Here is a 27,079-nt window from a genome sequence, read left to right as displayed (position 1 = left end):
TCACGTGACGCATGATGACTCATGCTTGCAAAAGCATCAAATCCTCAGCCATGCGAAGCAACAAGTACGACAAGTTGCAATTTGTGAGAACTTGTTGAGTGTAGATAAATGTGTCTCTAGAAGAGTCTGAAATTCTGCGTAGAGAGACTTGAGCCTATAAAGAACGATGTTGCAAGTGAAGATCTCGCTGGTGCGCTGAACCTGTGCGAAGCATCCACAATCAAACCTCTTAATGTGAAAAGAAATTTGTGACAGTATTCTTGTGTGCCTACAGAGAGAGGCCCTGCCTTTTCCCTCCTCAAGGGATATGGGGTCGTTACTGAGGACAAGGCGAAGCTGCAGAACTTTGCTGCAGCCACCAACTTTGAGTAGGATGGCTAATACCGCATCTACCAACAACGATGCTTCGTCCTCTGCGCAGCAGACCAACGAGGTGGTCACACTCGTCACCCACTTGACAACTTAGGTGAAGGGGCTTTTTATGTTCAGACACATTCTGAAATGCCGATCTTAAGAGAATGTTTACATGCAGGAGGCTCCACAAGGCTCTGTGGAGATGTACATTGCTTCGGCTGATCTGCCACTTCCCCTCAAGCTGCAGACAATGCCCGTATCAGAGGGCAGGCAGCGGTTGCGCGTGGCGCCACCACGGCACCAGCGTAGAGTGGCCCAGCACGAGAATGCTGAGGCAGCAAATGCAGTGCAGCAATTGATGCCAACAGATGCGTCCAGAGCTCTCAGAAAGGAGCTGGGGGTCACCAAGGCCAATCTTCAGAGCAAGACTGCGGAGCTGGGGCAAACTAAGCGGGCAATGAAGTGCGGCTTCAATATTTTTATACGCTGAGTAATAAACGGCTGCCATGCATCTGAGAAATATTCTGACCATCGTGGGCGGGCATGACAGTGTCAGACATTCCTGCAGACCATTGGAGGGATGTACCATTGTCAGAACAACCGATCGACCTGAGAGACTTGCCGCTATTGCAGGGGCAAGGATAAGGAGATTGCACTGTTGAGGGCAGCACTGGTGGAGAGGGACGGGCGGCTGCAGGCCAACAATGCGGAGTTGCTTCATGCCCGCATGGAACTCCAGGAGAAAGACGAAGAGCTGGTGTCAGCATACCATCGACTGACAGAGGCCTGTCAGCAGCGCTCGGCAGTGCGTGCTGCCCTCATTGGCACACAGACCGAGCTTGCCGCCACGTCAGCAGAGCTGGATGCTTGGACGCACGAGATTGCCAGTTTCCAGACAGAGCTGGCAGAGCTGGTGAGCTTTGTCATGCCCATATGGAATAATAATACTCATTTGAAATGAGTCATTTCCATGTTGACTCAAGCACTTATTAACAGGAAGTCGTTGATGGGAGGAACGACCACGCTCCAATCTGTGTGGAGCTGCAGACAGACTTGCATGCATATTTTAACCTGAGGTGCTTCATCTCCAGTGTTGCTGTGTTACCTTCCAGCATTCAAGCTTTGTCATCATCAGGCTCCCTTTTGAAATGTTGCTGGACCTGCTGCAGGCTGTGGTGGAAGAGGAGCCCACCAGCACTCAGAATGGTGCAGGGAGAGCAGAAGCCAGGCAGCCAAAAGCAGCAGCACCCTCGGCTGCAGCGTCTGGAAAGAGCAGTGAGAAGGATATGAACAGCATGCTCCAACTGCTGCAGAATCTTTCCCAGCTCAGCAATGACCTCAAGAAAGATGCACAGGAGGACGATGAAATTTTCAGGGAGGGCACCAGTGATTGATGTGATGGGCAGAAGCTCACAGCTGCTTTCAGGGACTACGCGTCCGGTGATCGCCTTCATCTCTGTTACTGAGGACGATTGACGTGTGTCTCAAGAAGGTTGACATGCAGCAAACCCTCAGTTGCTCAGAACACTGTGGCATGGGATGGCCATGCCGCTGACATGCATACTGGACTGGCAAAGATGAGGGAAGAAATCGCGCAGGCATTGGAAGGGTGTAACTTCTATGCGTAGAGAAAGATGTTGAGAACAGAATACTGATGTTGCAATGTTGTTGGTCATCATGAACCGCAGCCAGGCGACGATTATTTTCTTCTATAATCAGTTTCCAGCACTGTCAACACCGGATGCTATTAACTGAATTGGCAATTGATGCCGTTGTACCGTACAATACACTGCAACCTTAAGACTGACTTGGTGTTGCACTCATGCACAGAAGGGTGCAAGGTGCTCTGGCCATGTAAAAGCGACCTTGACAAAAGACATGACAACCACTGTGATTTTCTTTGCCATACTATCTCACAGTGACTGGGACCATCAGCATTGTGCCTGCAGGTCTAAATAGGTCTGCAGAGAAATTCACAGTGCAGCACTTGGCTGCCACATGCCTTGCACACTGGGGGATGCTCGCTGATGCTTGCCATCCTCAGTCCGTATGGCTGGCTGAACCTGCCGAGTTTTCACTTTGACATGTGTTGATCGGCCAGCTGCGCTTCTCAGCATTACAGCATGCCGGAGAACACCATCTGGCAATTCATTCTTGACCCCTACCGTCCTCACCCTTCCATTCCCTGCGGGCATGCCAATATGCACTAAGATACAGGGTGTGTAGGCATTTATATGAGCAAAATCACTTAGCATTTGGCAGAGAAACATGGTGAGGCCCACAGCAGGATGCCCTTGATACTCACGGTATTCTGCTTTGAGATATGGGTGTCTTCCAGGTTGCAAGTCTTCGAGGACCTGCAAATGGGGGTTTTCCTGCTTGAAGGTGGGCAGGTAGTCCTCCACAAAGGTCCTGTTATAACAATCGGTCTGTCATCTGGTCCTCGTCTTAATCTCCAGCGAAGCGTGTCAAAATTAATTTTAACTCCACAGAATGCGATCAGCACACAAGATCTGCACTGCAGAAGTCTCTTTTCACCTTGCTCCCCTTGAGCTGCCTGAAATATTGCAGTAGTTCAACGTTAGCTTTCTCAGTTGCCACACTCCCAACCGTGCCATTTACCGATTCCCTCTCATGACACGGTATACAATGCTTCAATGTCTCAATACACACTTCTAGATCGGCAAGAAACAGGAATTCGTCCAAGCCAACTCTTCCTTCTCTTGATCAAGGCCGCAGCTGTAAGACGGCGTCAAATTTTTTGCATGTGCACCTCCGGAGATCCATTCACTTTTCCATGCTTTCCTTGTCGATTGGTTCATTATGATCAGAGGTGCACCAAAGTTGTCAACTTGGGAGTGATTTTGTCCTTCGTATCTGTCATAAGTGGTCCAAATTGCACAAGGCCAACTTCACATAGCGTGGTGCCCATCGCCTCGATCAGAAAAATGCGATGGTTACAAGGCTGACACATTGGTCAGAAATTATAAGGCAGATCCTGCAGAAGGCAGTTCTTCGCTTGAGACTTCATCTGATGTGGGGCTTGTTCAGATCCTCTTCACAAGATGGCGAGCATGTGCATAAGTCAAGCTCCTCTAAAGCATTGCAACCGGATACAAAGACTGTGAAGACAAATCTGGAGAAGCTCAGAGGATATCATGAGTTGGCAAAGGCGAGACTTCCACATTTGTTCTTTGTGCCTTGGTGACCTTGAAGCGAGTTCTTGGCGTTGATGATGCTGCTCCCAGTACAGCAGTGCTGCTCAAGGGGAACGTTTATTGACACTGTTCCACTGGAACAGGACGCCTTTGACCGTGCATACAACAGAGACGTGGAGGGCGCACAGGCAGATGCCATCAAGCTGTACCGCATGGGGCTCAATATTGTGTACGAGGGACTGTCCCTGCAAGTGCAGTCGTCAGGGCTGGGTGCAGGTTACAGCAACGTGGCCAAGTGGCGGGATGACATGAACACCTGGCAACAGCATGTCCTCAGCAGGTTGGTGGCCTGAATAAACATGTCTGTTGCCTATGCTTGGTCTAAAAGATGATGGTATGCAGACGCCAATTGATGTTCCTCACCACAGCAATGCTGATGGTATTTCAGGTTGAGGGACCTGGAGTCTGGGGGTGCAAGCACATCAGCGCGCCGTCCACCGCAGCGGATCGTCAGCAGCAAAAGCTCTGTGCCTGCAACTCGTGCCGTGAGAGCAGCACCTGCCCAGCCTGCACAGACAGGAAGCAAGCAGGATGGAAGATCAGGTGAGTCCTGGTACGGGCAACGTGTGGCAGCTTCATTTCTCTGCAATCATGGTTGACGCAAGGTATTTCTCCATTTGGATTTTCCTGTACTTTCTGTTTCTGGTGTTGAGGGTGATGCTGGTGGCGAGCAGGGGCTGGGCTTGGGGGCAAGGAGGAGGCGAGGCTGCGAGAGGTGATAGAGGGTGAGGTGCTGGACACGCGACCCAGCGTGCGCTGGAAGGACGTCGCCGGCCTGTCAGCCGCTAAGCAGGCACGCCCTGCCCTTCATGTCATTGGCCCCTGATCCATGCATCATGTCAACTCCATTGTACAAAGATACCAGATCAACCCTCCTACTTTTATGGGGCTAGGGTGTGAATGGGTCCAACCGAGTTGTGGTGCCCCCCTGAAGGTGCAGGTGCAGCTCTGTGAACAGGGACACTAGCAAGACAGACACAAGGGATGTGTGCATCAGATCCGGCAGATTGTGAGAAAGGAGGGATGTGAGGGGAGCACTTTCTGTGCCGCGCAGGCGCTGCAGGAGATGGTGATTCTGCCGGCGCAGCGAGCGGATCTGTTCCAGGGGCTACGGGCGCCGGCGCGGGGGCTGCTGCTGTACGGGCCGCCCGGCAACGGCAAGACGCTGCTGGCCAAGGCGCTGGCGTCCGAGGCGCAGGCCACCTTCTTCAACATCTCCGCCTCCACCCTCACCTCCAAGTGGCACGGCGAGGCCGAGAAGCTGGCGCGTTCAACCTCACTCTCACCCTCGACCTCGCTGCTGTCCCCTCTCCAGTGTCTGCTCTTGCATGTATGCACCAATACATGGGCCTCTCGGAGCAGCTGGCAGCAGCGGGCAAAGGGGCTTGTGTCAAGGATGGAACCGATGCAGAGCTGCTTGCTCATACTAGCCAGCTGCCGTCCCAGAGGCAGTGGACATCAATGCAGGGCCTCCTGGTGGGGGCGGCATGCACTTGTGTCCTGTCTCTTGGCTCAAAGCATTGCATGCCCAATGATGGGTGGAGTCATGGAATAGCATGCAGTGTGAGTTTGGGTCCATTCTCTGCTGCAGGTGCGGATGCTGTTCAGGGTGGCGGCGGAGATGCAGCCTGCCATCATCTTCATAGACGAGATCGACAGCATCCTGTCTGAGCGTTCGGCCGGCGAGCATGAGGCCAGCCGCCGCCTCAAGACCCAGTTCCTCATCGAGTTTGACGGCGTCGCGAACGGCTCCGAGCGCATCGTCGTCATCGGCGCCACCAACAGACCCCAGGAGCTCGACGACGCTGTCAGGTATGCTCCCCATTCCCTGTACCTGCTCTGAAAAATTTGTACATGCGCTCTCGAGTGAGCTGCTCAATTGTCAGATGCCATGTGGAGACCCATCTTGAGGTGTGCCAAGGGGGCCACATTGATTTTTTGGCTACATATTCTGCATGGACTTTGAGTCAGTCATTGCATTGGTGGGGAGCCTGAAAGTGCCGATGCAAGTAAGGAGAGGTTGGTGAGGTGTTGGGGTGGGTACCGCAGGCGGCGGCTGGTGAAGCGCATCTACATTCCCATGCCGGACGCGGACGCTCGGCGGGAGCTGCTGAAGCACCTGCTGCGCGGGCAGCCGGTACGGCTAAGCCGAGCGGACATGGAGCGCGTTGTGACTGCCACATCCAAATACAGCGCCTCCGACCTGGCTGCCCTCTGCAGGGAGGCTGCCATCATCCCCATCAGGTCAGCACCCGCCTCCCTCAATTTTGACCGAGCCTTTTGCTTTGGTCTGACAAGACATGGCGCTAAAAATTTGCGGCGAGTGTTGTGCACTGCAATGAGAAGACACGGCAATGAGAAATCGCGGCGGGGATTTCTTGGTTTGCAGTGTTCGTGGGGGGTGATTGCTGGCTGTGTGTGCAGGGAGTTGGGCCAGGCGGTCACCACAGTGTCTGCAGACCAGGTCAGACACATGGAGCTGAGAGATTTTGGGGAGGCGCTGCAGTCCATAAGGCCCTCTGTCAACCAGGAGCAGCTGCACCGCTTTGACCAGTGGACTCAGGAATATGGCACACATTCTTAGGGGGTTGCAGCAAATGCATTGCTACAATCAAGCAACTTGTAAAAGTTTGTACAGAATACTAAACAATTACATAGTTACAATAGTGTGGTGGGATAAGGTGCTGGCAAGGGATTTTGGTCAATGCTTGTGCAGTCCTTTCATTCGGGCATCCTTTTAGAGATCCAAGATAATCATTTGTATCAATAGGCGTTCTCAAGTTCCATGTAAAATAGTAGCTGCATTCGTGCTGTGACTCCCCATATGCTAAGGGCTTCATGTCCGGCACATCTGCTTGCATTCAACAATGTGAGCCTTGAGGGTTGGCATGTTTCTCATGGGAGTTTGACACCATTGGCATCGCAGGTCATCCTTCAGATGCTGCTCGGCGGTTGTGCGATCCACTGTCACCTTGCCTTGCGACAGGAGCTGTGCTCGAACATCGCGCAGCTGCATGAAGAATGGTGTCGTGAACGAGTTCCAGTGCTTTTTGTGCTTCAACCTTGGCGAGTCAAAGTCCTGCACCACACACACTTTTTCAGATGCAGTCTGCAAGCTTCATGATATATCAACAGATTGCCCAGACTCTCACAATGGTGTGAGGTAATCAGAGGCAGCGTACATCACCTTGCTGATGACATGCAGATGTAGGTGGCTCATGGAGGGTATGGCATGAAAGCCCAGTAGATAGCCTGCTTTGCTCTCATGTTGCGATATCCACTCCTGTGCCACAGCCTGCAAGCAAGACAAGGAAGTTGCAAGCCTACTTTCACTCTGAATTCCCATCTGCATGCAGCCTGCTTGGTGTTCGCCAACAAGTTTATGAGGATACGGACCTCCATGTGGTTCAGGAGCGCCACGTGCTCTGCTCTAAGGCTGGTCATGTCGTGAAGTTCTGCGCACCGAGGCAGCACCAGCGCATGATGGTGCGCCTTGGGGAATGCATCATGTATGAGCACGCAATGCTCGTTTACGCGCATTTCCGGTTTCTCATCCCGATACCTGCACACCACCGGTCGATTCAGTCACTCCCTGAAGCAGGACACCATGTGAATTCAGCCTGACAATGATCTAGAATTACAGCATGATAAGGAAACACTTGCCGTCCCTTACATCGTGCATTCAACAGCACCTCACCTTTCAGGCTGCATAACAATCTGGTGCAGAATGTCCTGCCACGCCCCAAAGCCAGGCTGTCTTGACGCAGGCGGCCTCGGAGCCGGCTGCTGTGGAGGTGTGCACGCCGATGCTTTTGCAGAGGAGAGCAGCACAGAGAAGGCATTGGCCGGGGCCTGAGAGCCTTTGGCCTGCGGGCCTCCTTGCCTACTGCTCCCCGCCTGTTTGCTGTCATCCCTGGTCGTGCCTTTCAGATCCATAGAGGGTGCAGGCAGTGGTGATTGGGCTGCTGCCCTGCCAGTACCTGCCTGCTCTCCAGGCCTGGGAACAGCAGCGGCTGACGGCCGTGTCTCTGCACCGGGTCCTCCTGATCTGGGTGGTGCTGTGGCGCTCTTCCCTGCCTTGCTGGCAGGCTTGGCCCACAGGTCGTGCAGGGTGTGCTTGCGCGGCAACCCCTTGTTGAAGGCGTCGATCGGCCGCTCAGAGGACCTCCCATATGCGCCCCACGCATTCAGCGCCCGCTTGACATCACCCTCCGTCCTGCACACCTGTGCACACCACGCAAGAATCTATGCACTAGTCCGTATCTTTGAACGCCGGCAGTGATGTATTCATGACATGCAAGAAAGGATCAAGCAGCAATATGTTCCCAAGAAGGCGTCACAGCAGATCAAAGACATCTGTAAGCCAAGCATAATGCAAGGGTAAGTGCGCACCATGACAGATGACAGCCCCTCTGTGGTGGCGTTGGGCAGTCCGGCGGAGGTCATCTGGGAAGCCATCCTGTAGACGACGCTCTTGGCAGAAGCCCCCTGCAGGCCGCCCTCATGATCCACGCGCTGGGCTGCCCTCGCTGCACACAGGGCCGCTGGCAGCTGCAGCACCACTGCATGCGCCTGCACCACCACAACACCAGCTTCATTTTGGCACTCCCTCCACCCGTGCTGGAAGACAGGTTATACAAATCCCTCATGGATGCATGGCAATGACAGATGTCTGGATGATGCAGGTTCATTGATAAATGCATGTGTGTATTGAGGATCTTACATGGCAGCCGGCGTCCTGAGCCAGCGCGACAAAATCTTTCCGCTGGGCAGCATCAAAGTTGCACCGGTCTATAACGCAGCTGCTGCCTTTGTCCAGAGCCTTGCGAGCAGCGGCTGCGCATTGCTGCCGGGTCCCCTTTTTGCTCCCACCGCCTATCGTGTCCTGCAAGAAGCACTGACAGTATCACGATTGCAGAACTTCTTCCAAGCAGATAGTACTTTTCTAAAAGGCCATGGAAAGTAATGGTTGAATGGCGGTAAAGAGCATGACAAACTGTAATGTGCATTGTCAGTGCAATTGATGATTGAAAGACACTGCGCAGACCTGGTTGATGCGCTGCCAGTGTCCCGGTGCCCTCTGCTTCAGCTCCTCTGCAAATGTGCTCTTGCCAGAGCCAGGTGGGCCTACCAGGATCAGCACTGCTGCCTGTGGAGCTCCATTGGGGTGTGCATGAGAAATACCGGCGTCAGGCTGTACCGAAGAACTAGGCCCCAAAGATCTGCAGTACAAGCCATGTCAAGGCACGAAAACTCTGTGCATCTGAGAAGTGATATCATGCTAGAAGCCAGGCAGTGAATGGTACTGAGCATCATCGGACCTTGCTGTTCTGTCTTGCGCTTCCATTCTATGCTGCTCAGCTTCCCTATTCAAGACAACTTTTGCAAATTCCAATGGATCTGATGCAAGAAGGATGACTCTGTCGCCGTCAGTCACATCTGCTCTTTGTCCTGCACCTCAATAGAATTGGTGTGATGGGGAATGTAGAAAGAGCAGGTCACTGCAACTCACAGACTAGTACCATCCAATAAAGTCAAAACAGTGGGGCGAGGGAAGGTACCAGGGAGGACAGTGAGCATCTGACCATCGCTTTTTCTTACAAATGTGCTGTTGCTGGTACTTGTAGTTGTGAGCCTGAGATTCTCGGCGCCGATCAGGTTCACCTCACAATGGTGCCTGAGGTTGAACACCAAGCAGTGGACCTTAAGCCCAGTTCTCGAACAAAATCTGAATATCGGCATGCCGTGCATCAGTACAAATTTCTGAAGCTGAAAGGGCAGTACCTGCTGATTCGAGCAGACAGTGAGGAGTGGTGCTGTCTTCCAAGGTGCAGGGGAACACCAGCCTTGACAAGCAGCTTTGTTCCGTCGCACAGATTGATCTGTGCTGAACCCTCCTGAGGCAGATTTAGATCTTCGTTCATAACATTGTGGCCGTATCTGGCCCTAACATGAGCATTTTGGGTCGACTTAACAAAGGAGCAAGTCAATGGGTCTCCATCAGTAGAAATATTGCACACGCTCCGCCATACTCTCTCATGCAACGCAGAAGGCAGACAGAGAATCACGCACACAATTCTGATGCCTGAAAAGATCTGGCATTTAAAGCTCAACTTCAGCGATGTCGATCGGTAAAGATGAGTCACTGTTGCTGGGGGTTTTGAGAGAAGGACCCAAGATGCGCACAGCAAGCACAGTGCATGTTGAATTGCACCGATCCCTTTTGATCAGAAGCGAAAAACTTCTGCTACTGCGCCCCTTTGATCGACACGTCCTTGTGTCGACTCTGCTTTCACGCATCTCAATCGGCACAGGCGGGAACACAAGTGCCCGAATTTCAGTGTTGTACGGTCGATCAAGCTATGGAAGAGCACACAGACACTTTCTACGGTCCTGTGACACCTTTTAAGGCGGCGCGCAATGTCCAGGTGAGAAGATTGTGATGGGTAAGTATACAAGATATCAAGATCACCTTGCAATTTTGGGTCCTTGAACGATCACACATTCATTTGAATTTTTTGCAGGGCAAAGACTCTTCTGCGCCTCTCAAACCGTCAACCAATCCTCAGGCAGAACCTGTGCTCTTTGCCTCTCCTATATTCACCAGCAAGACTGTGTGCAGCGCACAGAAAGAACCTGGCTGTGCTATTGATGCCCCAGGATCGCAGGTTGAAGTTGCTGAGGATGCTGCATCGTTGTCACAGATCCAGTGAGTCTACTGCATCCTCTGTAAATAGTCCTGCAGTGACTTGTCTTAAGACCAGTCTATGCGTGAATCAAACTTCAGTGCAGGACTTTCATGGGCTTCCTTATTAATAATGTGCTGTCCTGTGACAGGTTTGCCACGCCATCCCCATTCCCAGTGCGAACGAAGCGAGCCAGATCAACAGCCTCTATAGCATCGGACGCACAGTTGGCCAGCTCTTACCAGAAACAGGACCAGCATGGGGCCAGAAACAGCGAGGCACAAAGGCCTGAGGGATTCAGCCCAATCGCCTGCTTCCCATGCCTTGAGCCAGAGCGTGCGCTGAACAACCAAGACACAGCTGCCCCAAGAGCTCAGCGGGACCTCTTTGCCAATGGAGCGTGCAGCCAGGCAGTGCAGTCTCCCCTTCCCACTGCATCACCAGCAGCCGCAGCTTTGACTTGCAAGCCGAAAAGAGTCGCGACATTTGGGGAGCTAGTTGCTGAAGGCATCAGGAGGCAGCAACTCCCAGAGCAGCTTCCCGCTCTTGCAGCAGTTTCCAGTGGTACGCTTCAGAGTTGCAATCACATACACTGTATCTGAACTGCGCAGCACGCTTTCCCCTTGTCTTACTGCCATGCAGAGCATCAGCTACCAGTGGATGTGCAAGCCATGTCCCTCCTGCAATGCAGATGATGAGGGGAGCGAAGAAGAACCTGAGGAAATTCAGGAGGAAGCACCCGCCAGATTGATGTTGTCTGCAAAGGATGAGCAATGGTTAGAGAAGATGGTCGCGCATTACACCAGCAAGACATCCTGAACAACATTTGATCATTGTAAACAGACAAGGCATGCAATGAATTGAAAGCAATAGATGATCCATGGTGTTGCTCCTGCCTGTTGTTTTGCGGATTTTTTGTTGCCTTTGCACCGTCTTTTTGACATCACCATACCTTGGTGACTTTTGGGGAAAGAGATATCGGTAAAAAGTGAGTTCAGCTTTATATCGGGGTTTACGCATTTAGGCTCAACTGGAGATTAAAAGTAAGCATGACGTAAGCTCTTCTTTGATTGGGGAAACAGGAACCTGTACATGCGTAGTCACTTGTGGCTTTTGTGGAAGCCCGGATTCTTTGAAACCTCTAAATTATGTACAAGACAATCCATGAAATGAACCCCTGACACTGATTGTACAATATCATGATATCAGCGTTGTCCATGGCAATGTGAGCTGTCGACATCATCGATATCAAGGGGCCTGGTGAACACAGTTGCAGTCATGTACAAGTAGTTGGGTTGTGGCTATATCAATATCTACAGGAGATGAAGAGCACACTGATGTACAGAAAGTAAGTAAGAACACTGCGAGGCTTGCCATTCTAGTCATTGCTGTCCGGACAGTACTCGGATGCACACAGTAGTCTCCTCTGTTGCGCGGCAGTATAGCAGCAGCGCACAGAGATCATCACTTCTCACTGAACAGTAGTCCTCCTTTGCCCCACCACTGTGTACGCTTGGCCTGTGCACAATCCAAATCCTGAGGTACTGCAGAGTAGAATTGGGGCACTCGCATGCATGCATGATGCAGGGGCATGTTTGTGACCTACCTGCTCTGCAGCAGTCATGCTCCTAGCAGTGTTCAGCACTGATCGTACACCCGCTGCACCTGTGCATCATTGCCCACCAGTCAGCATTGGCCCAAATTCATCATCCTCTGGTAGTAGCACTGAGCTTCATGTATCCAGTTTTGCAGAGCCATTGAAGACACTCAAGGGTTGCGGCGCACCTCTGTCTGGTGTGCCCTGCATGCCAGAGGGGCTGGCAGCTGTGTCCAGGTAGCTCTGCACCTTGGACAGTACCAGGGGGCTCATGTATCCCCGGCTGGGTGCGCCGGCAGCCCTGCCTCGCCCCTGCTCCAGGCCAGAGCTGCCCACACGTGAAACAGAGCGCTGCTGGGGCAGAGAGTGCACTGTCATTGGCTGGCGCTGCCACATGCGCACCAGGTCAGCCTGCAGGCAGAACAGTGCCATGTTGTGCAAAAGTTCACCAGTTATGCGGTGGAAGGTATAAAGAGCTGCTGGGAGAGATGTGTCGCACACATTACTGTGCTTTTTGGATAGGTGTTGCCTCCGGTTGATTGGGCCTTGCTTGGATCAGACAAGTCCAACAAAGGGAAGGATCTTGGCAGCCTGCACATGCAGCTTGTCTGCAGACGCACCTTGCCGCTGGCAGGAATAGCGTGCAATAATAATAACAACAATTGCCCCAGCATGCAGTCATGTAGAACGCACCACTTTGGCGCTTTGGCCCTGGGATGCCATGCTTGGGGCTGTCGACCTTGCTTTGGCCAAGCTCTCCAGGGTGGCTGGCTTGTCTTCCTCCCTGTCTGCTGCATTGAGCGCCTGTGTTGACAGCGCAGATCCCTCGCGTGGGAGCAGGCTGACATCATTCTCCCTTGCAACTGCTCCCTCTCGGCTGGGTTCTGTCTTGATCTGACTGTCTCGCTGCCCCTGCAAGACACAGAGGTGACCACTCATATGGCCTTAGCATTGAAGGCTCTGTTAAATGATGTTGAATGAGCCACTTCAAAGATGGATCCAATCCCTTCAAAGACAAGAGTAATACATGCTCGCCTGTGGGTGTGAGTCTTCCTCTGGTTCGGCACCATCCTGCCCCTGGAGTTCCTCTGCAAAGGCGCTCAGGCTGTCCTCCACATTGCTCAGCTCTGCTTCTTGGTCCTCCTGGTATCCACATAATCAGACTGTTCACCACATGTCCATTTGGAGCATCGCACAATGGATGCTTATCCCAATCATTGCCTGAGGTTCCTTTGTTAAAGGCAGCATGAAGGCAACATGTGGCCACAAAAGTCAGATAACAGGCTGACAGGTGGGAGGGTGCTGACCTCGTGCGGGTGCAGGTGCATGCTGGCGAGCAAGCTCTGCTGCTGGCTCCAGTCCTGCGCCATCGCCTGCAGCCGGCTGTTGCCCACCGCTGCCAGGCTGCGCGCCCACAGGGGCAGCCGCCTCCTGCCTGCCGCCATGGGCCCAGGCGCTGCCGTCACACAGCTGCGCGGGCTCAACGAACCTGCCCCCACACAGCCACGCTCCTGCTAAACTTGATCCCGCAAAATTTGAAGAGTACTGAATGTACTGATGGTGCCGATGAAGACAAGAGGATGGGAGTGTGCCTGCGCTGCTGCCCTTGACAGGTGCGCCGGTGCCGTGCAGGCGAGCCATGCAGCTGCGGGGGGTCCACGCGGCTGAGATCCCGGATCCAGAGCCGCCGGCGTCGGATGCACAGTCCTGTGCTGATCCAGGGAAGGAAGCGGATGGGTCCCCACATGTGGCTTTCTTGGCCCCCATCAGCCCTGCAGCCACGCAGGGAGCTAATCAGGTCGTGTGGTTTCCGTCAGCTACCCCGCCTCCATAGAAAGGGAAGCGTGCGGCAAAGCAAGCCGGGGCTCGAATTCGGAGCGCACCTGATCCCTTGAGAGCAAAGCATGTCGCGCTGATCTGTGAGTGGCTTGCGGAATGCACAGACGCCACTTCCAGATCTGTGGCAGATGCGCAGGTTCGCAGTAAGGCAACATCTGACTGCTGCTCCTCTGGGTGAACCTCATCAGAACCAAGTGACCTGTGTATGCCATTGCCATTGAAGGCGTTTCAGCGAATTTGACTTGCTTTTGTCGAACTGAATTGGACAACAATGCCCTCTTAAAATTCACACCTGTTGTGGCTTCCGGTGCACTGAGAAGGATTGGTCGGAGAACATTGCGCATGGCTTCCTGCCTGCGCGAGATAATTTTAGAGATTCATAAGTAACGTCTCTTGACGTATTGACGCTGCATCTGCATCATTCACTGTGCCGTGTTTCCAGCAAGCTAGCAGAAGCATGTCTGCATCCCAGATATGCAGAAAATAGGATTTGTGCTGCTCTCACTTGGTTCTTGAAGGCAGCGAGAACAGAAGCTGGTAAGCCTGATTGTCTCAATGCTTGTATGTGCGTTTTTATGGCAGCACCTTGGGCTTGCTGACCCACCCTGCGTGAGGAAGTAATCGTTCAGGCGACAACTCTCAGACAGTGTGAAGTTGTGACTTTGAAAGATGGACAATCTTACCTGCTTGGATTGTTTGTGAGATCTCCAAATGGTTGTATTGATGCTCCTATATGGGGAAACGAGGTTTGTGAGGATTGCTTCATCTTGTCGGTCAGTCAAGTCCTTGCAACTATCTGGTGCCTTTCGAACAAGAGTTTTTGTGCAAGGTAAGTAGGTTGCGCAATGCTGCTATTGTCCTTTTGATTCTGCAGTTGGAGATGGGCCACCTCGATATGCTTCCAGCTGCTGCAGCTCCAAATTGAACTCTAGGGTTTCTAGATACGAAATTGCCCAATGCCAAAGGGGTTAAAACATTGGAATGCCTAAAAATGGATGATGAGGGATCTGGAAGGAAGGAAGGAAGATCTTCCTTCCTTCCTTCCTTCTGGAATTCTAGTATACTGGAAGTCTCCCTGGCTTCTTTATTCCAGTCTCAGCTCAGCTTCCTGTGTCTTCTGAGAAGTATATCAGTGATGTTCCAGCCCCCGGGGCCCCAGCTGGACTCCATCATGGTATGTTATATAGATATCTGATATCTATATCCGAGTCGGATATGAGATCCGCAATTCCTGGCCGGAGTCCCCGCGAGAAGTCCGCTGTGTCATCATGATGTCATGGGCACCGTGTCCTGATCATCATAGGTTGCATGCAAGATTGGCAGGTGTGCACTTGATCGTCACGGTGGCCCATGGGCTGTCTACAAAGACAAAATTCAACGCGAATACAGCAAACCGTGTCACACAATTCAACCGCACAGGATGCACTGCAGTGCCCGTGTCCCAAAACAATGGAATGCCATGTCACAGACACTGCCTGTGTCGCTCAGAGCTTGCAAGGCTCATGGGTTGCAATTTCCTCACAAAAGCATGGTCCCATTTGAGTTGCCAAGCATCTACATTTCTGCTAGAAATTCCAGGAGTGACGTCCTAGAAGAAGCGCCACGGATCTTTGTCGGGTGGCACATATTCCTGCAGGCACAACAAGCTACAGTTGACAGGACATTTGTCAGTGCAGCACCACCTGACTTGCAACAGCATCACAAGCATGGCCACTTCTACTCTCACAATTAACAGTCTCACAAGGAAGCAGAAAAGTCACCTGTGTAGTGTCGACTAGGCGGAACGACTCTTGTGCTTGGGCGTAGAGAGGTCCCAGTTGCGGCCACTCCTCATCTGGGCATGAGAGCGTGAGCGTGTAGAGGTAAGGTGCGCCATCCATGCCTGGCCTGTAGCTGGTGACAGACCAGCTGTGCCGGTACGTCTCCTTACTCCTGTTGGCCAGGCTCGGCGAGCCCTGCAGCGACACAGTTGCCCATGTAACTAAGAGTCAAGAAGTCGAGCAGTGGAGGACAGACAAGCTGTGGCGAAAGCTCTTGTTGATACCTGTGAGGTGTGCTCATATGTCCAGTAGGGGTGGCCATCCCTGGTCTCCTGACCCGCCTCCTCAATGGTGTTCAGTGCCACTCTCTGCCCGGTGGTCACCCTTGCAGTGGACCTGCACGCCACAGCAATATTGCAGAACAATCAAAAGGACGCCTCACAAGGTTTACAACACATGGCTAAATGTAAGGACAAGGGACCAAATCTACCAGAGTGGCTCACCTGTCTTGCAACACTGCGTTGGCAACCTCCCTGGCCGTCCACTCCTGGAGGGGCGTTGTTGCAAGCTTGCCAGAGGCAGGGCCGACCTGCAACCATCACGGTGCATGGGCATAAGGACTCAGCTCCATGCATGCCAAGTGCTGCTGGCAGTTTTCGCATCTTACATGGTCCAGGGCCTCACCGTCACGCTGATGGTGACTCTGTCTGTGAAGCTGACGAGCTCTGACACAATGCGCTGCCGAGCATCGGCTGACAGCGGTGCAGCAGAGGAGTACCGCTCAGGCTTCCTAGATGGGATGATGGGCAGCTGCCTGCCACCCACTCTGGTGGGGTACTGGAATTCGTATGCTAGGATGTCGTCCTTCAGCGTGCCAAACACCTGCATTGCAGGCAGCGCATTGATTGTGGATTCATTTCCAATCGTTTAGACAGGCATTTTGGATCCGAATGGTGCTCAGTCTTGGCAGCAAAATTCAGGCAATCTACTGAAGAGGAAAAAAGTATATTGTGACACCTCTGCACTGGCAGGGCTCGCCAGGGATTCGACTACAGTGGCGGTGCTTTCTTCATCTGCTTGTGCGCTGGCCCACAAAGAGAGCGATGGAAGCAAAGAAATAGTGCTTATTAAAGCTCTCCTTGATAAATGTTGTGTACTGTCCAAATTGCGACTGGGCTGCCTGCTTGCTTGGCAGCATACTACTAATCGTCGTTCGGCATGGAGCGGTCTTTGACAGTAAGTGTGGCCCTGACAAGTCAGAATGTGCTTCATTCTTCAAACGTGTTAACTTCTATTCTACAACATAATTGTAAAGCGGTGGAACAGATGTCCCCTGTAGAATGCGAGTTGAGCAGCCTGATCCAGATGATGAGCACACATTATCTCGCACCCGTCCGGCTGCGTTCCCAGAAAGTGCAAGATCGATCTCGATAACACGGATCTTTGCAAGTGGTTGTACTGACAAGGTGGTCAGAAAAATTCAGCTTTCAATATTCTGTATCAGAATGGCTTGAAATCCCTCAAATGTGAAGGATTGGGAGCGCGCCGTACCGTTCCACTAGATTGCGTGAGAGTGGGGGCAGATCTTATCGCGCGGTCGTACAAAATTCAGAAAGGAAGCAGCTAGTTCGCGGCCCTAAAGAGCGTTTTCAATGTCTTCATAACCCGATCGACAACGTCTGTGCAGGATCACATTGCTGATACATCCTGCGATTCACTCACCTTGGTCGGCATTGCGAGCGCTTCAGTGGCGATCAGGCCCAGATAGACTTGAACCTGCATGGAAGGCCCAGTCTTGATAGCAAGCACTGGTTTTGGAAGCAAGGTGTGCCTTCGAGCCTATCCTTTAACCCGCTCGTGCCATAAGCTGTCTGGAGCGCTGAATTGTTACTGCTCATGGGGGGGTGTTGATGCAGCGATTGTGCGATAATCCATCCTGCATTTGCTCAAGAGCCTCCATATGGAATTCCACCACACCCTCTCCCCCCCCACAGAGCCCTGCTGCAGCCTGGCAGCCCCCCTGGCGCCTCCATGACTCATCAAGTGAGTGAGAGCTGCTTCTGTGCAGGACCCTGCATGCAACCGTCACATACACCGATCCGGCAGCTGGGCGGGTTCCCCGGGATCCCCCCATGATCGGGCCGCGGTCGGCTGGGGCGGCCAGTGCATCAGCAACGCTGCATCCCCCAGCTCCCCACCCGGCTTCCCTGGCGGCCGCGGGCGCAACTCCCGGCATGCTCCGCTGCCCCCTCAGCCACATTTTCTGCTATTTTTTATCTGAAGCAACCTTGGAGTGCTGACGAAACCCGTTATCAACACCAAGATCAGAGCGCATCCAGGCGGCTGTGAGGCATGAGAAGGGTGGCTGACATTAGCAACATTGCGATCGGACAGGGGCGGGCCCGGGGGTGGCGGCCGGGGGCACAAGGGCGCGGGGGGCGGCGTGTCGGTAGAGGAGCTGGTGTGGCGCATCCGGCGGCTGCCGGCGCGCGAGCCGATCGGCGCGACGGCCGCGGCATGCCTGCCGGGGCTGGACTCGCGCGCGTGCGCTGCGCTGCTGAAGGAGCTGGCGCGCACGGGGCTGGCGCACCGCGCGCAGGAATTCTTCGACCACGTACTCGCCCTGGGCGACTCCACTGAGGCCGCCCGCCTGGCTGACGTTTACACCTACACCGCCGCCATCTCCATCTGCGTCAGCGCCCAGCAGGTGCTGCCCCCTTCTCGGCTCTTGGCGCCCTTAACGACATCCTTGCAGCATGCAGCAGTATGCTTTGCTCTTCTCAAGGAGAAGAAGAAGAAGAAGAATCAAGGACAGGCAAGGCAGGGTGAGGCTCAAGTGATATTGCTGCGCAGTTGGAGCGGGCATTGGAGCTGTCGGCGGACATGCAGCGGCGCGGGGTGCAGCGCAACGTGCACACGCACTCGGCGCTCATGAACGTGTGCATCAAGTGCGGCCAGCTCAAGCTGGCGCTGGATGTGTGGGAGGACATGCAGCGCGACGGCATCGTCCCCAATGTGGTCAGTCTGCGCTCCCAATGCTTGACCGCCGCATGCTTGTCTTTTTGAGACACGTCACCTCCTTGAGTTTGCAAAGCACTGAGCATGACAACCAGCATGCTGAATGCTATGGGGGGTATGTGCAGGTGACCTACAACACGCTCATCGATGTATACGGGAAGCTGGGGCAGTGGGAGCAGGCCCTGCAGGTCCTTCGCCGCATGAAGTTTCAGGTGGGCCCATGCACCTTCATTCCCCAGACTTCATCCTGAACGTCCTTACTTACATGTAGTGCCTGACCCTGAGTACTGGCCTTGCCAAAGGAGATGAGCGTCATGTTTTGGGCGCTGGGGCATATGGCAACCATTGACTCAGAACTTCAATGGGCTGCCTTGGAAATCGTCCAGGCGTTCTCTGTATGCATTCAGCTTGACCTGATCCCTGGCTGGCGCGCAGGGCATAGAGCCGGTGACGCGGACGTATAACACGCTGATGATAGCGTGCAACACGAGCGGGCAGTGGCAGACGGCGCTGCAGCTGTACGAGGAGATGCGCGCGGCCGGTCACGCGCTCAACACCACCTCCTACAACGCCCTCATCTCCGCGCATTCCAAGGCCGGCGACCTCCCCCAGGTCCTTGACACCTACCGCCAGATGGTGCAGCAGGTCTCACCCGTTCCCTCCCCTGCATGCCACCTGCTTGCTAGACTGCAGGCAACTGTTTGTCTTGCCCTTGAGACATGAGCAGTAGGAATGGGTATCTTGATACCTGAGAACCAATTTGTCGAGTGCTTGATGGTTGAAACATTGAAGTATGACAGGGCATGGCTTGCTATTTTTGTGAGCCTCTGGAGTGCTTGTTGAGACACTCCCTTTCAGACTCTAGGTGCATTAGTGGCATTGGTAGGACAGCTGCAGGAGAAGGCGGTGGCTGACTGGGTCGCATGGTGTTGGTGTGCTCAGGGCTGCGAGCGGAGCGTGATAACGTACAGCAGCCTGATCAGCGCGTGCGAGAAGAGCGGGGAATGGCAACTGGCGCTGCGCTTCTTCGACGAGTGCCTCAAGGACAACTGCCGCCCCAACGTCATCACCTTCAACTCCCTCATCACCGCATGCGCCCAAGGTAGGGCCTCCCCTCACTTCAGCCCGCCACTCTACAGCAGTTTGCAGTAACCTACTACCCCAGTAACTGGCAAAGTCTTCAGTAACCTTTTGCACGGCCAGCTGTGGCACTCACAAACCATTGCATGGGGCTGTAAAGGGGCAGGACAAGGGTGATCCTGCATGTGGCTGAACGTGTATGTGTGTGTGTAGGTGCACAGTGGGAGAAGGCGCGGGAGCTTTTTGAGCTGATGCAGCAGCAGGGCTGCACGCCCGACGTGGTCACCTACACTGCGCTCATCTCCGCCTACGAGCGCGGCGGCAAATGGCAGCTCGCCCTGCAGGTCACACCCTTTTCTCACCCCCTCATCACCCCCTCATCCCCATTTGCTGCTTTCACTACAAAATTGGCTGCCAAGCGTGCTACTCACCTTTATGCAGCAGCTGCAAGCACTGCCTCAGGCTGATAAAGTCATGTTGTGGGGTTGCGCAGGCGTTCCAGGCGATGCAGGCGAAGGGGTGCAAACCGGACAGCATAGTCTACAACGCCATCATAGACACACTCTGGGACACTGGCTGTGCCTGGCCACAGCGGCAGGCGGCCGTGCTGCACCGGCGCGCGTCGGCCGGCGGCCTGCTGCGCCGCGCTGCGCACGCTGCGCCGGGCTACCTCGAGCTCTGTCTCCACACCCTTACCGCCGGCGTCGCCGCGCTCAGCCTCTACACCTGGCTCTCCGACCTGCGGTGTGCTGGCCTGTTTTCTGTGTTCCCTGTCCTTGGCAGTACTATATTTCCTACATTTGTGCAGGCCACTGCAACTCTATTAATAGTTGCTGCATGAAATAGTCACTCTGCCTGTGACTATGTCTCCACTCCAGACAATTTCCTTCAATAGTCTCTTGCATGCTTCTGCCAGCAGTGATCTGCTGTATATATTTGTATGCCTTTCCCCTCTTGACATGAGCTGGGCTTGGGGCCACCTTTTATCACTTTCTGTATTATAAATGGCCGCAATCTGGCAAAAGCGGGATTGATGAGGAAGGTTCTTACTGTTATAACAGTCAGAAGGTGGCGACCGAGGGTGCGGACGCGCTGCCGACACGCATCGCCATTGTGACGGGCAAGGGCCGCGGCAAGGACGACGACGGTGCCTCCGCCGCCCGCGAAGCCGTTGCCGCTATCCTTGCCGCCGGCTCCTCCCCCTTCCAGGCACGCCGCTGTCTCTCCCCGCACCAGACCTCTTTGTGTCGATTTTGGAGAGCTCACCTTGCTGCCTGATTCCTGCAGTGCCTGGCACGTCTGCGTCCCTTACCTGATCTGACTCACTGCCTGGTTGTGGGTCCATGTGGGTACCTTTGAGCTTCGTCAGACTGTCTTTGCTCCCTTTCAATATGTCGCAAGCACTGTACATACATTGCGAGGCAGACCTCCTTACTTGGTGCTCGCACTGCCTTGTATGCCTTCCATCTTTCTTCTCTAATGGCCTGCAAATCTGGCTGCAGACGCCCGGCGTGTATGCCCTATGGCCTTTGGCTTTGGGTTTGCCGACCTGTAATAATACAATAGTGGCAAACAGCGCACTTACTGTTGGTGCTGTTACCTGCAGGGGTCTGGAGAGGGCACTGGCCGGCTGGAGGCGACCGGGAAAGAGGTGGCCGATTGGCTGGCTGCCGGCTGCGGCGGCCTGGAGCCCTGGCGCTGGGCGGCCGGCGCAGCCCCAGAGGACTGCCGCCCCGAGGACGTCGCCGCTGAGGCCACCGCCGACGAGGCCGCTGCTGCACGCGTCGCCTCCGCCTATGCAGCAGTCGCTGACTTTGAGGCCACACACCACCTCAACCTCCAGGTACATTATTTTTGTGCCTTATCCTCAGACTGAGCGTGACTCCATTTGCGTCAGTCTAATCTTCCACCACATCTTCCAAATGCAGACACCCATTTTGAGGCATGGGACAAGAACATGTACTGTGACGTTGCGTGCAGAAATTCGTCTTCTGAACCTGATCATGACCATGCTTGTGTACAGGCGATGGGCGCCGGCTATCTGCAGGAGCGCCCAGAAGTGGCAGGCAGTCTGCTCGCCACGGCACAGGCCCTGAACTTCTCGGTGAGTCGCTGCTCTTGCATGCCATATATCACCCATACTTGACGGCAAGCTTGTCCTATGGTCTGCATCATCATCCTCTAGTGTATTCACGTTATGTGTGAATATGTGCTGACTGTGTGATGGCTGCTGGGCGTAGGAGGAGGCAGCGCATGATGCGGTGCTGTTGTTGGACCGGGCGATGAGCGTGGGGGGTGGGGGCATGGAGGGCTGCCTGCCCCTGGCTGCGGCGGCGTGCCTGCAGCTGGCGCTGTGCCAGGACATCAACCACAGCAAGGACGCCCTGCCCGCCCTCTCCAGCATCGCCACCCACACAGGTCCGCCCTCCACCTTATGGCAGAAGAGGACAGACCCTTGTTGTCTTTCACTGGCCAAGACAGTACCTGCTTCTCTTTGTCAAACTGGGTTTGGTACACCGTGCGCTTCAGAGCTACAGCAACCACCCAACTTAGCAGTGAGTAACAAGGCCTTTCTCCCAAAGTCTTGCCGGCAAAAGACTTGTTGCCACATCAGACTGGGCTCCTTAACAGGTGTATTCAGTGCATCAGCATCGAGCAAAATGAGTCTCTCGCTGCAGTCGTCTGGTGTGCCAAGCGTGCTGATTTTTGAGATGTGCATCTGAAGGGTTTGTGGGTTTGCGCAGGGTTCACCCTGGGGGCGCTGGGGTCGATGAAGGAGACAATCCTGGCCGCACTGCGGCAGGACACGGCTGCCATCAGCGCGCTACGATGCCTGCGCCTCTACCTCGAGCGCCTGGAGCCCGGCCAGGACGGCCCCCGCATCACCCAGGCACCTCCCGTTCAACCCCTTTGCCCTTTTTAGTACTGCATTCTTTCCCTGCTACCTTCTGCCGCCTGGGTCCCTGTGTGTCTTGAGGAGAACTCGCACCCCGAGCTTGTAGGGAGAAGGTTGTCTGCCTTCGACATTACCCATGTGGCAATGTGGCCAACGAGAGAGCCAATTTGCATAATTTGTTTATTGTTTGGAAAATACTGACCTCACGAAGCCTGGGGCGTGATGAACGTGTATATGAAGATAGTATTTTTTGAACCTGGAGAATTGAATACGCTGGTGTGTGTGTGTGAGCAGGCGCTGAAGGCGCTGGCGCGGGCGGCGCTGGTTCAGTCGGAGCTGCTCAACTACCGGCCGTCGGTGGTGGCGGCCGCGGTGCTGCACGCCGACCGCCTGGCGCGCGCGGAGCTGCCCCTGTGGCCCTCCTGCCTCGCCCACCTCTCCGGCTACTCCCCCACCGCCACCTCTGAGTTGGCTGCGGCCATCGCCGCCGTGCAGTGGTGAGTGTCAAAAAGCCTTGGGGACATGGGTCAGGAGTAGTACATCCCGACAGAAAGGGACAGTATACGTCAGGATTCCTGCGATGTTCATGACCTTCAATGTCATTGAGGACATGATGCTTCCCATAAAGACACGGGAAACCTGCACCAACTCTTGGCAGAGTGCAGCAGTGTGACATAAGCTCCAATAAAATGCCACACTATTCCCTTCTGGGTCGGCCAGGCATTTTTGGGTGGTTTTCAACAGATGCTCGCTTTCTGCAATGCGTGCTCCTCAATGCCAGGGCGTGGCACCCCGTGTGGCAGTCTTTACAGAAGGGCTTGCGTGTTGAAGGGAGAGGGATGTTTGCGTGCAGGTTGAGGGAGGAGCAGAAGAACGGGCGGCGCAGCGAGGAACGAGCCGCGGGCGGCTGGACGGCGGACGACGCGTCGTCCAAGGGCTCGCTGGAGGCGGCTGCCGCTCAGCTGCAGTCGTGGCCGTGCACGCCGCGCATCTCCGACGCCACCCCTGGCGGATCCCTCTCCTCTGCCTCCTCCTTCGGCCTCTTCCGCTCCCTCAGCGCAGCCCCCAACGGTGCCCTCCCTCAAAATTCTTGCCCCACCCGCCGTCGGTGTTGCTGGCACAACGGCCGCAAAGCCAACCTTTCCTGAACAGTTGCACACTCTTTGCGGTACACCAGGAGGCGCTCGCAGCAGCCTCGCCTGCATTTTCAGTTTCTACACTTGGCAGCAGCTTTACCGTTGAATCCACACAGATTGCAACGGGGTAAAATACAGCACGTACCGGATTGCAATCAATTGTTTGTGGAAGGAACAGCACGTGGATATGCACAGCAGCAAGTGCTGAGGGATTGTGCCTGTTGTGATCGCGCAGGCGGCGCGAGCAGCAGCTCGCCGTGCGGCCCGCTGGACTCGCCGGGGGGCAGCGCGGGCGCCTTCCGCCGCGTACACTCCTCATGCAACACCCTTCCGCAGGCCGCGCACTCGCCCAATGGCGGCGGCCGCGCGGGCTCCCGGGGCGTTGCCTCCATGGACCTGCTGACCTACCCAAACTCGCCCGCCGCCCTGCAGCAGGCGCACCGCCGATGGTCCTTCTCCGCGCACCCCAACAACCACAGCGCCAACGCCCCCGCGCCGCCCCCGCCAATGGGCAGCGAGGAGTTTGCGCGGTCGGTGTACAGCCAGGCGCTCGCCTCCATCCACCGCCAGCAGTCCTTCGCCCTCAACCAGCTGCACCAGGTGCTTCATAATGTTGGCTTTAGTCCAACAGCCATTCTGACTCATCACTTTCTCTCGTGGTGTCCAACATCAGGCTCATGGCCACGCGTGTTTGAAAGGGAAGATAGACAGATGTGATTATTTCAGATCAAATGACGATCCCTGGGTAGCCTGGCACTCTATGTGGATCACCCATCAGACCATAAAGAAACTAAGAAAGTACCGACCTATCAGATGTAATGGCATGCTGGCTCAGTTTCCAGTCTCCTGCCGGGAGGCAGGTGCTTCATGGACAGGCGTTTCCTTATGTATTACTCAGCAATTGACAGGGCGGTACTGTGCGCACAGGCCAGTCTGAGCCGGCCGGAGTCGGCGCTGGGGCTGCAGGATCTCTTCTCTCCAACGGCGGCGCAGCAGGCGCAAAACCTGTCGATGTTCAGCGCGCCACCGCACCCGCCGCCAATTGCCGCCGGCTTTGACCTGGAGAGCCCGCGCGGCAGCTTCGGTCCGGCGCACCAGACGGACCCCCTGGCGTCCCCCCACTTCCACTACGGCAATGGCTCCTCCAACCTCCAGGTGCAGCAACGTCCGCCCAACTCAACGCACTCTATCTCTTTTCTTTCTTTTCCCTGTCATGTTCTCCATGTTTGTCGCTGCAGCCTATCCTAACCTGCCCCTGCAGTCAGCCACTCTGCTGCCAAGTGTGAGCCAACCATAGCCAAGTGGCAACATCAGCGTTGTTTGGATGTCATGGCGCAGATGCAACTTCTCGGCAAGCGGCACCTCAAAGAACCTGTGGTGGTGCTGAGTCATTCTCTGTGTGGTTTGCAGGGGTTCAACTCGGTGCCGCAGTCGCCGTCAGCGGCGGAAGCCGAGCTGGCGATGTGGCAGCTGGCCTCGCGCATGGGCAGCCTCAACATGCAACAGGCGGTGCAGCCGCAGCCGCCTCAGCAGTCGCCCTTCGCCACCTCCGAGCGGGACCCCTGGGGCCGCGCGGCCGATGACCACAATAGCCACCTGGCGGCCGCCTCGCTCTTCGCCGGGGCCGGCAACGGCAGCGTTGGCGCTGATGCGTTTGCGCTGCACCACTGCGAGAGCGCTCCTGCCGGTCTGTTCCAGGATGAGCTGCGCCAGCTGCGCAAGCTCGGCCTCACAGAAACACTCGGCATGGTGCGCACGCGCGTATCCCCCTTTTTTAATAACTGCCAATCCCTCTTTTTAAAATGACTGCCAACCCCATCAGACTGCACCTGGGCACCTGCATCGGCACTGATTTGATGTGATGTGTAAATCGTCTTCACATGTTCCTGGTCTCCTGTACATGTAGTCACCTCGCTGGGTTGTGTAATTATACTCTGCAGCACTGATGATTCGTACACGTGCATCAGCGTTTGCTCGCCGGCATGGGCAGTGAGTCGACGGCTGAATGTGACATATGTGTCAGCAACTCTTGCGTTTGAATGGCGTGAGTGCGTGACGGTTGTGTGTCTGACAACTGGGCTGTGCTGGTGCAGGGGGAGCAGGGGCAAGGGCAGGATGGAAAGGGGCAGACAGTGCACAGCCAGGATCCTGCCTCCAGGTTCCTGCAGGCCCTGTATGAGTCCCAGGGCAACCAGTTTTCCTAGGATGGATGGCCCCACAAGATGACAATCAGGGGGTCCGAAGCTAGGGACCAGAAACAAGGGACAAACACCCGCGGATTGGACGGCCGCTGAAGTGGTGATCAAGATAAAAGGCTATAGGCAATAGGGCACAGCTGATCAGGGGAGCTTTGCTAGCTGCATCTCGCCGGCAAAGATCTGCTGATCAGCTTGAGGCTGCTCAATGGGCCAGTGAACGCACGACATGCTTCTAAAGTCCAAATTCTTTACTCTACATTCTGCCACAGCTCCTCGTGGCTTACAGACCCAGCTACCAATTTTGACCCAGGTGCCAACAGTTTGCATATTGCGGTGTGCGGACGTGATCTTGATGCAAAGGTTACATACCTCTGTATCTGCTGTCAGTGTGCGCTTTACAGATTTGGCGAGCTCCCCAAGGACGTGGTATTAATTCTGGCAGAATGAAAATGCAATCAGACAGGATCATGGGTGTGCAAGGTTGAGTAAAGGAAGGATTTTGCTCGAGCTCCTCTGGGAAGGACCGATTTTGGTGAGACAAGATTGAGTTAATGCAAGGCAAGGCAGGATGAGACACTCTTGAGCGACAGGCGCCTTGAATGTTCTGGATATTTGTTCCGAGTGCCTGTGCTGAAATGCATGATTTCAGGACTAGTCAGCACTGGTAGGTGAGCACATGTATGTCCTTCACACGGGGCTGCATCCGTGTGCGGTGAGCGAGTGATCATGATTTCTGTTTAAGTGAGATAGGTGAGAGGGCTCTTAAGATTTTTGGTCAACGTCTTGAATACCTGTCATTGAGAAGAAAATTGAAATACAAGACCACGGGGCTGCCTCCTTCAGATAAAGGGCAACAAAGCCCAGTACAGCTTATTTGTACGAAAGAGTTTAAGCATTGTGGCTTGCTGTGGGTACTGTGGATGTATGCCTGCCAGCATGTGAGCAATGTATGCACTGTATTAAGTCTGGGTATTGACAATCACTTGTGTTACCAGGGCCGTGAGAGTGGTGCTGTCTGCCATATTGTCAATGCAGTGATTGTGTCCTCAAGCCCGTGTGATACAGCAGTATTGATATTGCATTAGGCGGCTGACATCAAGTATCATGACGACAGATCCTCGTTGACTGCCAATGGTGCCAGGAGCAGGGTTGTGAGTTTTCCAGGTTTTTACTCCACGATATCTTTCTTGATGCTGCAGATTTGAGGGCCTCTAGAGGGCCTTTTGCAAACTCAGGTGTGTGAGATGTGGCTGTCAGCGTCTTTAGGATGTCCTGGGCAATATTGAGTGTATATGAC

General features: G+C 54.6%; 6 protein-coding genes across 6 annotated transcripts; 3 read left to right on the top strand and 3 right to left on the bottom strand.

The window, feature by feature from the left end:
- Window positions 1-166: 166 nt before the first annotated feature.
- On the top strand, window positions 167-1,748 carry COCSUDRAFT_63919 (hypothetical protein; the record flags this gene model as incomplete). The annotated part of the gene is made up of 4 exons (XM_005647272.1): window positions 167-190; window positions 533-816; window positions 988-1,267; window positions 1,524-1,748. The coding sequence occupies 4 exons, from the start codon at window positions 167-169 to the stop codon at window positions 1,746-1,748; spliced, it is 813 nt and encodes a 270-aa protein (XP_005647329.1).
- A 579-nt stretch (window positions 1,749-2,327) lies between these two features.
- COCSUDRAFT_83708 (hypothetical protein) lies at window positions 2,328-2,972 on the bottom strand (the record flags this gene model as incomplete). Its single annotated transcript, XM_005647423.1, has 3 exons — window positions 2,328-2,539; window positions 2,660-2,766; window positions 2,893-2,972. 3 exons carry the CDS (start codon window positions 2,970-2,972, stop codon window positions 2,328-2,330), a joined length of 399 nt encoding a protein of 132 aa, XP_005647480.1.
- On the top strand, window positions 2,678-6,380 carry COCSUDRAFT_66394 (AAA-domain-containing protein; the record flags this gene model as incomplete). Its single annotated transcript, XM_005647271.1, has 8 exons — window positions 2,678-2,692; window positions 3,656-3,852; window positions 3,961-4,115; window positions 4,247-4,383; window positions 4,627-4,902; window positions 5,164-5,384; window positions 5,622-5,816; window positions 5,997-6,380. 8 exons carry the CDS (start codon window positions 2,678-2,680, stop codon window positions 6,154-6,156), a joined length of 1,356 nt encoding a protein of 451 aa, XP_005647328.1. The 3' UTR covers window positions 6,157-6,380.
- COCSUDRAFT_42402 (HIT-like protein) lies at window positions 6,336-13,300 on the bottom strand (the record flags this gene model as incomplete). The annotated part of the gene is made up of 12 exons (XM_005647270.1): window positions 6,336-6,371; window positions 6,544-6,651; window positions 6,760-6,867; window positions 6,969-7,134; window positions 7,672-7,796; window positions 7,965-8,144; window positions 8,296-8,457; window positions 8,620-8,766; window positions 11,865-11,923; window positions 12,044-12,266; window positions 12,549-12,767; window positions 13,163-13,300. The coding sequence occupies 12 exons, from the start codon at window positions 13,298-13,300 to the stop codon at window positions 6,336-6,338; spliced, it is 1,671 nt and encodes a 556-aa protein (XP_005647327.1).
- A 1,982-nt stretch (window positions 13,301-15,282) lies between these two features.
- COCSUDRAFT_42401 (hypothetical protein) lies at window positions 15,283-16,342 on the bottom strand (the record flags this gene model as incomplete). Its single annotated transcript, XM_005647269.1, has 5 exons — window positions 15,283-15,324; window positions 15,455-15,649; window positions 15,739-15,850; window positions 15,958-16,043; window positions 16,139-16,342. 5 exons carry the CDS (start codon window positions 16,340-16,342, stop codon window positions 15,283-15,285), a joined length of 639 nt encoding a protein of 212 aa, XP_005647326.1.
- Window positions 16,343-17,234: 892 nt separating this feature from the next.
- Window positions 17,235-25,788, top strand: COCSUDRAFT_47692 (hypothetical protein; the record flags this gene model as incomplete). Its single annotated transcript, XM_005647268.1, has 20 exons — window positions 17,235-17,279; window positions 17,523-17,617; window positions 17,849-18,161; window positions 18,308-18,472; window positions 18,598-18,684; window positions 18,908-19,117; window positions 19,415-19,574; window positions 19,766-19,896; window positions 20,046-20,296; window positions 20,614-20,722; window positions 21,159-21,395; window positions 21,576-21,656; window positions 21,793-21,970; window positions 22,297-22,451; window positions 22,743-22,945; window positions 23,302-23,519; window positions 23,820-24,184; window positions 24,512-24,739; window positions 24,995-25,333; window positions 25,678-25,788. The coding sequence occupies 20 exons, from the start codon at window positions 17,235-17,237 to the stop codon at window positions 25,786-25,788; spliced, it is 3,681 nt and encodes a 1,226-aa protein (XP_005647325.1).
- Window positions 25,789-27,079: the final 1,291 nt, after the last annotated feature.

The sequence above is a fragment of the Coccomyxa subellipsoidea genome, assembly GCF_000258705.1.
Source record: "Coccomyxa subellipsoidea C-169, whole genome shotgun sequence".
In the NCBI taxonomy this organism is placed as follows: Eukaryota; Viridiplantae; Chlorophyta; class Trebouxiophyceae; family Coccomyxaceae; genus Coccomyxa; species Coccomyxa subellipsoidea.
The sequence above is the reverse complement of the archived record's forward strand: the minus strand, read 5'-3'. Positions and strand labels throughout refer to the sequence as shown.